This window comes from Pygoscelis adeliae, unplaced genomic scaffold, assembly GCF_000699105.1.
Source record: "Pygoscelis adeliae isolate BGI_AS28 unplaced genomic scaffold, ASM69910v1 Scaffold36, whole genome shotgun sequence".
In the NCBI taxonomy this organism is placed as follows: Eukaryota; Metazoa; Chordata; class Aves; order Sphenisciformes; family Spheniscidae; genus Pygoscelis; species Pygoscelis adeliae.
This window is the reverse complement of record NW_008824934.1, coordinates 4,741,479-4,752,243: the sequence shown is the minus strand read 5'-3', so window position 1 is coordinate 4,752,243 and position 10,765 is coordinate 4,741,479. Positions and strand designations below refer to the sequence as shown.

The 10,765-nt window shown below is 35.0% G+C and overlaps 1 protein-coding gene across 1 annotated transcript in view; it reads right to left on the bottom strand.

The window, feature by feature from the left end:
* Positions 1-9,402, bottom strand: part of PRDM2 (PR domain containing 2, with ZNF domain) — a 63,687-nt gene extending 54,285 nt beyond the window's left edge. Inside the window, 2 exon segments of the mRNA XM_009325297.1 lie at positions 156-273; positions 9,330-9,402. Of these exon segments, the coding sequence (XP_009323572.1) occupies positions 156-273; positions 9,330-9,338 (127 nt within the window). The 5' untranslated portion in view covers positions 9,339-9,402.
* Between the last annotated feature and the right edge of the window lie 1,363 nt (positions 9,403-10,765).

Below are 10,765 nucleotides of genomic sequence, written 5' to 3'. Positions count from 1 at the left end.
CAGCTGTCCCCTCTTTCCAACAGAAATTATTTCAGATAAATGCACCAGACATGATCCCTACCCAGCACAGGAGGGCACCAAACTTTCACAGCAACTGTAATTCATGTGGGCTAGTGTAAAAATCTTCATTTGCTTTTCACAGTTGTAGCACTCACCAAGCCGTGTCTTGTCAACAGCAGATGGGAAGAGCCTCACGTCCTCAGGAAGCCCCCTAAGCACATGCTCAGGTACATCATCTAAGGTCTCCACAGCAACAGCAGATTCAGTTGTGTTCTACAAGTCAAAATGCCAGAAGGACCATGACCATTAACAGATAAAAACAATAGCACAACAGATGATCAACCCATATGAGCTACAAAAACCCTTGACTGGAAATTAAAGTAAAATTTCCAAATTGCCATTTCAACTAGGGTCCCCTCCATCAACGTGTTAATGTAGAGGTATCTTTTTATCAGAACATTCAAGTTTTCACTATCATTTTCATTAGGCTTGTTTATGCTTTAATGCAGAGTTCTAAGATCACATTAGAGATATACGTAAAACACTGGTAACTAAAGTTGCTGTAAATATTCTTTTGCTTTAGTTAGTGGATGTGTTTTGATTACAAGCAGAATACAGTGAGTAAATCTAACTGAAAGGGTTTTCATGTATCTCTTAGGCTATTTGCCATTTCATTCATTTTCCTTGGCCTCTCCTTAAAACCAAATTCAAAATTCTCCCTTGAGTTACTTGGAGAATAGAGCTAAAGGTATTTTATTTTTGCGTCTGAATATGACTTACCTGACAGCACTACTACCTTATACCTAAAGGTGAACAAACAGAAAAGTACTGTGGTTCTATACCTTGGAAAATATCTATATTTTTCAGAATATAGTTTCCATGTAAGTTCAGGCTTAGTGTTAAGTCTTTGAAACCGCTCATTAATATGGTAATCTAAAACTCATCCATGGAACAGTTTTCAGTTGCATTATTTTTACTGATCAGTTATGCCATGAGAAACGACATGCAACAAGTAACAAGGTCAGTAATAGCGTTGTTACATGCTACTTATGTTGAGACAACATTCCTTTGTGCCGTTTCTGATTAAAGTTCTTCCAAATTTCAGATAAAATACACTGTAAAGTTGATCTACCTGCCTAGTCTATTATGCTGAGACTTCTTCAAAAAAGTGTCACGTAAGTGTTCATAGAAACAGTCCTAGAGTTTTAGTATCTATGAGTTATCACTATAAAAATCTCCAGTTCCTTAAACATTCTATTGAAGCATTAGAATTACTCTGATTACACAACATATTTGTATACAGTATGTTTAATTCTATTTTTAAAATCAACAACTCACATTTTTCAAAAAAGTATGTAGCATACCAGCTCTTACATAACCTGTCTGGAAAGTCTAACTCAATAAAAAAGTAAAGGAGGTAGATTAATTTTCCCTTTAAATTACAGACAGCTACCACAGACCTAATCTAACATTCAGACCTAAACCTTTCTGAAAATAAGCCACAAAAAGCGTTCATTATTTTAAGTTTCAGCTGTACACTAGATCTTAAATATAATCTCTTCTGCTAGAAAATGTTTCTGACTGCTTCTAGAAGACTAGTATATTTAAAAGCAACACATGATGCTTTTAGTAGAAAACTTTGTTAGCTGCATACTTTTTGAATACCAATAATCAGAAGATGAGAGAAGTTGTTAGAAGTGCTTCAGGACACATACGTCCTGAATGTCCAAATTATACTGTTGAAACATGCTCCTGGCAATTAAAGTAACGAGAGGCAAGTGAACTGCCATGCTAAAATACACTGATTTGATTAAAACAGTATGCAGCAACACAGCCAGAACACAGGAAGAATAGGACGTTTTTTCATTTTATTTCATAACCATCCTATTGACAGTTTTTCAAAATCTTGGGTTTCCTACAAAGAATAAAATGGTAAAAGTCCCTAAAATAGAAGTATAATGCAGGTTGATTCTGCACTAAAGCATCAGCAACTGCGTTCCATTATCTTTTCTTAACACCTAGACACTCATCTTCTGTAAATTCTGTTTCAAAATGTAGACCAAATGTGGATCAAATAAACCTGCTTAAGTCAGCAAAGCAGTTTCTCCATTATGACCCTCAGCAAGTAAATTTCACTAAAGGTTAGTAAAATCATGTAGGCTTGATTGGATCCGCTTCAGAGGTATGGCATGTGACTTATCTTTATTATAACTGACAGCATTAATGAAAAGGATGACTGGAAAAACATTTACATCTTATCAACCATCCGTTTCATTTTCTGTTTGACTTAACATAAATATCTGTCCATAAAAAGTAATGGTGATCAATAGCAAGGAAAAAAAAAATATTTAACTATGAAAGGCATGTCTATTAACAGAGAAGTAGGAAATTAAATGCTAAAAGTTAAGTTCTAAAAATATTTATTTGTACTCAACACACAATTCTACGCATTTTCCATTTTCTATATATTTTTTAAAGAATCCTTCAATTCTTTTAAGTGAAAACTGAGATATACTGCAATTTTTCTGCGTATACCCTGGTTTTGTACTATTTGCGTTCATAATGAAAGCTAACTGGTATTTCAGCTTAGAGTATCAGGACATCTCAAAGTTTCAAAACAAAGGGCAATTCCAGCTCCAGAGCACTTACAGTCTGAGGGTCCAGACCTGCTCATGCAGCCTTCCATTTTAATTTTGTCAATCATTTCCTAAACACGCACAGAAAAGTTCCAAACGAAACAACTGCGTATGCCCCTGTGCATAAAGGAAAGAATGATGTAAAGTTTCAGTAACAGGAATAACTTGCCTAGAAACACACAAGTGATGACTTTGGAAATACAGCGCAAAGCCAGAACACCAGCTACCCACCACGCTGAGGATAATTTCACATATATTAGCAATTCTTTAATTCCCCTTTTCAAGTGATGACTTCCAGGCATACTCGATCTAATCAGTCCCCAAAAAGCAATCTAAAATAGTTTCTGGTATTGCCTTATGTGAAACCGTATCACTTGTGAGGAAGACTAAACAGTAACTGAAGGAGAAAACCATACTCAAAGTTCTGAGAAGTGCATACAGTTCACAAAAATGAAAAGTTATTTGTTTTACCTATTGAATTGAGGATGTCACAGTAAACTAACTACTCCAATGCATAGACTAGAACTTGCACTTGGGATACACTGTCTACTCTGCCATAAACAGGGATATATCCCATACTACCCCATACTGAGCGTTAGGTGGACAGAGACAAGCTAAGCTACCCTGCACATACTGGAGACTAGTAATGTGCGTAATACCCTCATGGTACAGTAGCTGACATGATGAAGCTTGTATTTTAATGTACTTCACAGAGCTACTACTGGGTCTATTGTTGTCTTTCTACTGCTCTATTTACAACCTACAAACATGCCATTTCACTCCAAAGATCGACGTTAAAGTATCTGCATGTCAAGTTTACTGCTCTGCAACAAACAGAATAAGCTAAAAGCAGCTTTTAGAGAGAATAAAGGGTTTTAAATAATGTCATAAAAGTTATTATTTCAGTATCCTAAATGTTAATCATAATTCCTAAATAAATCAACAGCTCAGAATCCTTAGCCAGCAGGTTATAATTAATATGAAAGGTTTTACGGTATTTTTATATTAAAGTTTGAAAGGCAATAGAAAGCTAATGAATGATTTATGAATGTGTAGTAAGTGATTAGTTCCATTTTAAGGAGCCTACACAGTTCAATAGGCTGCTTATAATATTATTCATACTATTATTTGTGTAACAGAACAGTAAACGCTACTCACACTTGTCATTAAACAACTAGCTCTTTATTACCTAGTTAAAATCAACAAAACACTACTCCTGATAAAAATGACCAGAATTTCAAAGTTACAAGCATGCATAGTTTCCCAGAAAATCTGTCCACATGATGAAAGAATTGTGCTTGGTGAGAACTAGGCATATGTTGAACCACGTGCAACAGCCCTAAAAAAAAGTACCTGCCCTCCGACATCGAACTTTGATCATTCTGGTCAGAAACAAATACTGCTGGTGATGGCAGTAACTACTCTAATATGAAGGATGTTATACCTAAGCTCTGCACAAGCTTTAGGAGGTGTTAAACTGCAAAGTGACAACAAATTGGGCAACGCTACAGTTGCCCAAGTAAACCCCGACTTTCTGGAAATGATTCTTGCTTTTACATAGAACCATAAAGCAGAGATATGATAGTAGTTTTCATATACTGAGTAATACTCAGAGCATTTTCCATTGAGCACTTACGAAATATGTTATGCTGAAAGTTTACTGGAAATGTATTTTAAAATGCATCTCTCTATATGCTATCAAATTTAAGGTTTTTACCTCTAAAGCAAAACAGATAAAGCTTCTCAACCTTTGCTACTTAGCACCTACTCTTTCTGAGGGTGCTGCTGATGGCAATTATTCTCTACATTTATGAATGTGACTTGCTGAGTTAAGTTACAAGAACATGTCTTCTGCCAGCTTTAACAGCAACAACGAGAAAAATGATAAAACTGGAGTCATAGCAAGGTTATTCTATTGCTGCCTTGGTAAGCCCTAACAGCTGCACAGACACAACCTAGAGAGCTATTTGTAGGGGAGAAAGACCCCCAAATTGGAAACCATGGAAGGAATAGAATGCCAGAAATCCCTTTCTATCCAAGAGAGTGAAGAGACCAGAGGGGGGGGAAAAAAAATCCTTATTCTTTAGTTATAATAGCTGAAGTCTATTCAAAGCAGAGCAAAGTTTTATTTTGCTCTTCCAACAATCCAAAAAGAAAAATAGTGATGAAAGAAGTCTGATTTTCAGACATCTGTTAGCCTGGAACTGATACACAAGAAGCCATGTCTCATCAGACGAAAAAGAAACACGCTCTTCTCAGCATATCAAAGAAACCTAAATATCTTTCCAGCACCTTACCCCATGATTCCATTAGGGGAGAACCAAGTCTGTTTTTCACAATGGTTTCTAACAAATTATATATAGGCATAGATGAGGGGGACTAGAGAGTGAACAAGACAGCTATCAGAATGATGCACTTCAAGTTTCAAGCTAACAGAACTGGGGTGTTTTTTTGACTGGGTTTCATTTTGGGGTTTGGGGGGGGGGGGGTTTTGGTTTTTTGGTCTTTTTTACAGCAAAGCTAGATGAGCAGTTAAAAATCTCAAGCCTGTAAATAAATTCTAACCTACCAAAACTTTAAAAATCAGACTCAGCTGATTTAGACAGAAGTGTACAGCACTGTGCCATATCCTCTGATGTGTCTGGCATATTCCTTAATAGTTATACCTCCTTTTAGCCATAAATATCCCAAAACTGTTCTATCATTATTCAAGCTAACAGAACTGGGGTTTTTTTTTGACTGGGGTTCATTTTGGGGTTTGGGGGGGGGGGGTGGTTTTGGTTTTTTGGTCTTTTTTACAGCAAAGCTAGATGAGCAGTTAAAAATCTCAAGCCTGTAAATAAATTCTAACCTACCAAAACTTTAAAAATCAGACTCAGCTGATTTAGACAGAAGTGTACAGCACTGTGCCATATCCTCTGATGTGTCTGGCATATTCCTTAATAGTTATACCTCCTTTTAGCCATAAATATCCCAAAACTGTTCTATCATTTAAGAAGTTTATTTGTATGGAGTAATATACAATCAGAACTTTATTTTGCATCTACCTACATAAATCAAAGACTAGCAGCTACATTCAGAGAATATAACACTTGGATTCATTCGACACCTGTCATATTAATGGATTTCCCAAGTACCAGAAAATTGGATATGGCCTAGTACATAACAATACATTTCACACCTCAAACGAATGGTAATAAGTAACCAAATACTGAACAGTGAAATAAACAATTTAGTTCAGTCAAATCAGTGCAATCTCATTTTATTTGCAATTTAAATGTAGCTACTTAAAACATTTTCCAGATCACAGCTTGTCCCCAAGGAACATCTGTCTACCAAAAGAAGAAATACTATATTTCAACCACTTTTCCACCAACAGTTAACAATCACATTTAAATTTATTCTTCTGTTTAAAAAATTAACCTCTTGATAAGGATAGTGTACTGGTGCATGTCCTACAGCCAACTTTTGCATTTAACTGAAGTCCTAATATGGTATCTTTCACTCACTTCAAGACTGCAATTTTGAATACAAAAGCACTTGAAGCTTATTTCACTTTTAAGCTCCTTACTCTGAAGTTCATCAGAAATATTACATTGCTAGCATTCAAATTAGCCGGGGTGAAGTGACTTAAGAACAATGCCAAAAAATCATTTGAGGGCTAAAGGGGTGCCTTAACTGAAACTATCTTTTCCTGTTTGCATCAAATTCAGAGACCAATCACTTTGACAGTACCTTTCAACACATTGATTAAGCAATTTTTCACACCACTTTCAATACAATTGTACCTATGAACCAACCACAAATGAGACTATAATGTTACAAGGAGTATTTAAGCAGAGTAGAAACAGTACCTGCAACAAGATGTTTACAGATTATCAGATTAGAGCAAAAGGGAAAAAAAATCATCCTGAACGGTGTAATGAATGACAAACATTCAGTTAGTGTCATGTTTGGTGGAAATAGGATTAAGATAAATTAAAAGATAAAGGAAAGGATGCCATTGAAGAAAGAGGGACACGGCAGAGAAGTTAGAACAGGTAATTGTGAAAAGGATGAAGTGACTAAGGAAGATTGCTGATGCAAACAGCCAGCTAGCACAAGAAAGGTAAGTCAGAAGCAGAAAGCTCTCTGCTTGCCCAAGAACCTTATCTGGCTACCCCTCTTTGCAACAATTTCACTGTGTGTGCTTGAAAATTAAAGATGTATCAGATATATTTGAAATAATCCTTGAAAAATTCAGAGGGAATGGGGGGAGGGAGTTTTAGTACAAGTGCAGGTGTAATTTGTTAACGTATGCCTTCAGCATTTTTTAAATAACTACCCATGCAGTTTTCCAGGTAGCACGCAACCTTCTTCCTAGTCTATCTTAATGCAGTCTGAGATGCAGTAAATGCTACCAATCAAAACCGCGTGTTTGCTTGTTGGGTTTTTTTTTTAAATAAATTATTCAGCATATTCTGATGAAGTAGTTTAGATACTACAGGCAGATTTATTTTTAAAACAAATAGAGAACGCATACTGTCTATCCTGAGACAGCAATCTTCCAAGAAACCCAAAAATATTAATTCCAACAACAGCAGCTTTTTTTTTTTAACCCTTCTTCTCCTTACTACAAGAAGGCCATATGAAAGTATTTATGAAAAGGTTTTCCTTCACTACTTCAAGATTTCTATGTTCTAAACAACAAAACTAGCCGTCTTCTCATATAAACCAAATTAACAATAGCCCAATTAGTTTCAGGGTCACTGAAGTCACACCAAAAGCAGAGATAAGCAGAATGAAAGAAATATGAGAACAGAACACTTGAAAGATGTTTGGCATCAGGCAAAAACATTTCTTATACAGACCTGGCACTACAACTTGTCAACAGTGAATGAAATGACAAGGGCACTGCAAGAAAAAACACCACAGGGTTGATGCTAAATACACACTTAATATGAATGGTAATTGAACAATAAAAAGCCATATGAGCTCTGTACACTTTGGAAACGAAATGTGAAAGCCAGAAACACCAAGAAGGACTCTAAGCTATTTTAACTACTCCCACAGGCAGGGTCATCTCATTATTTAATTGTAAGATGACATACATCACAGCACTGCATAAGCAATATCAGCAGTCGCAGTAAGAAAGACGAAGACTTTGTTTTCATACAGCACAGAAATCTTAATTCTAGAAACAGATCGGGGGGGACAGATGGGACACGAACACACAAATGGGAAGGAAACAGCCAATGATAACAATTAAAGATTAGCATCTACAGCTTTCAGAATTTTAGCAGAATCCAAAGCTTATCAGAATAACTAATAAAGCAGGATTATTACTCAAGCAGGCAGAGCAATAGGCTGTTTGCTTCATGCCACTGAGTGCATTCAAAACAAACCTTACAGGTGAAAAAATTTCAAATCTCAATAGAAATAAATTATGAAGCAATAGTTACCCCAAACTAGACTACGAATGCTTCAAAGTGTGCTAATGCAAATGTTATTTGTATTTTATATATATGATAATTTATATTTGTGTATAGATACAATACAAATATGTATTTTTTACAATACATATTTCAAGGCTCTGATAGAGATTATATTTTGCTTTTTACTTTTTAAATACGCACATATATATTGAAGATTTTTCACTTTAAACCAGAGGAAAAAAGCAACAGGAAACATCCCACCAACACATTTCACACTGTAATTACTTATATTATGTACATGTTTCTATAACTTTAGTGAGAACATACTTCAGCAAAGTGCTAATTGTATTCAATGCTGCTGATGATCAAATAAGGGCATAAAGGGCAGTAAACGCACTGATTAGATACAGACATCAATAAAAAAGTATACAAAGCATTTTACATGACTGTGTATTGTGGCTGTTTCTGGCTAAGAAACCTTCTGTTCATAGCCAACTTTTTTAGCAAATTAAAAATGTCATTCCTTCAGTGTACTATCCTATGTTCACGTTCCCACACCAAAGGGACTTTGTAAGATCATCCGAAGAGAGAAGTACTTGTGAGAAAAATTTAAGGCAACATGTATTTTTTCTGTATCTTTAAGTAATACAGTTGTGCGTGATAGACAAACAGATATATAATTCCTACTCAGATAGACAAATGCAAAATAAAATCATGTACACTTGGCATTGGTTAAAACAATACTCTCCAGTGAGGATAGTCTTACATCCATATAGTAGAGTACTGCATCACAAAAGAAATGCACTTTCCCAGTCTTTTCACTTGATTCTAGGGGAAATGCTTAGGGTTCCAGAAAAGTGTAAAACTTCCTGATCAATCAATTTCTGTGACAGATCGTTCACTGCACATTTGAAATAGTAAAATGGTTAAAAAAGGTTAAAAAAAAAAGGGAAGCCTTCAATTTTCAAGCCACTTCTATAAGGAGCTGAATTATTACCAAAAGCCTCAGGATGAAATGGATTTTTCTAGAGAGGTGTTCTTATAAGAGGTGCCAGCAGTAATAACTTAGATGTTGCTAAAGGGACTTCACACACAAAAAACTTAAATCCATGAAATAAAATAAATCTCACAAGCATACACATTATGGAAAGGAGGCTTATGAAATTTAATGACACTGAAGATTTTAAAGAACATTTTTAGCGGCTGATTTACTTTTCTTATTAATAATTAACTGTTCTAACATCTAAGTATTTTGATAAAGTCTTACATTCATACTCACCTGATTCATTTTGAATTCCTGTTGTGTTCTGAAAAGATACACACAACAAAGAAACTCCTTTGATTACATGAGCCCTAAAAAGAAAAACAGACAATTGTAACACGTACCTACCTACAAATTTACATTGAATTGAAAGCACACACAGACCTGTAGTTTCTCTTCCTAAAGCATTTGTCACAACGGAGCATATTGCTTTACAAAAAAATCTGCTCCAAACTATAGTTTTGTTATTACAGCTCAAATGTGTACGAATAATTTCAAGACAGATATCTGTCATTAATCTTTCTCCCAGTTTTAAATGGTGATGCAACAGAAATGTGCTCAAGTAGGATTGTTTCATTTGCTTTTAAAAACAAGCTAGGTTGTTCAAGATTGAGTACTTTTAAGAACTTTAGGAGTCAGATCTCTTTAGAATTTAATATCAAAGCTTTATGAAAGACCTCAAGTGGTTTTCAAATTAACAAAATGCATGCATTTGAGTCTACTCTCCCATATTAGAAACAGGAAAGTCTTCATTAAAATTGGGCCTTTTATTAAGGTATTTTATTACACTAATGCATTTGTCATTCTTGTTTAACAGAAGCCTGAGATTTCAAAAGGTTTCCAACAAAAATTCCTAGTTCAAGTAGGCATCAAGTTTGGAAACTCGCAACTTAAGACGAAACTAAATCAGAACAATGCCATATCTAAGAGTCTAGTACATCCACTCACCTTCCTTTTTTTTTTTTTTAACATATATACAAAAAAGCATTATTGCAAGTTACGCTGGAAACACTATCCTTCCTGGTGTCATACAGAATTTTCAATAAATGAACAACACCCTTTTTTGGAGGTTAACTGGTACCTAATAACTTAAAGCACTTTATTCAAGTACTGCTATTTCTTCCCTGTCTTTAGTTTTCTTATTAAAACGATGATTGACTTTTTACTAAGCACTTTGCATAAATACTAACATTTAATTTAAAATACATTCAAGCAAAATATACTCCAAATAAATTTCATATAATCCTTCACATCTTTGCACTGTGATAATTCTTAATGCCGCGTAACAGTGAAAATATTGCCAAGCATCATACAAATGTCGCATTAAGAAATTCGTAAGAAAAGGAAAAACTTCCTTGAAAAGAATATTTGTTGTTTACAGCTCTTCCAGGATTAACTCCTTTTGTCTTTATATTTCCATACTACATGAGCATTTAGACAAAGAGCTGAAACATCTGTTTTTCAGTTTCAGTTTTGCAACTGGTTCTGTGGGATTTACAGTTTGCCAGCAAAGACCAGTTGCAGGATAAGGAGTTCTATCTGAACAGCTTTTAAACATCTGAAGAAAAACATTCCTTTTGGAATGTACTATTACAACTTTCTAACTTATTTCAGTACATCTGTCAAATACAAATCTACTTCCTAGGAATGATACATCCCGAGCATTTGATTTT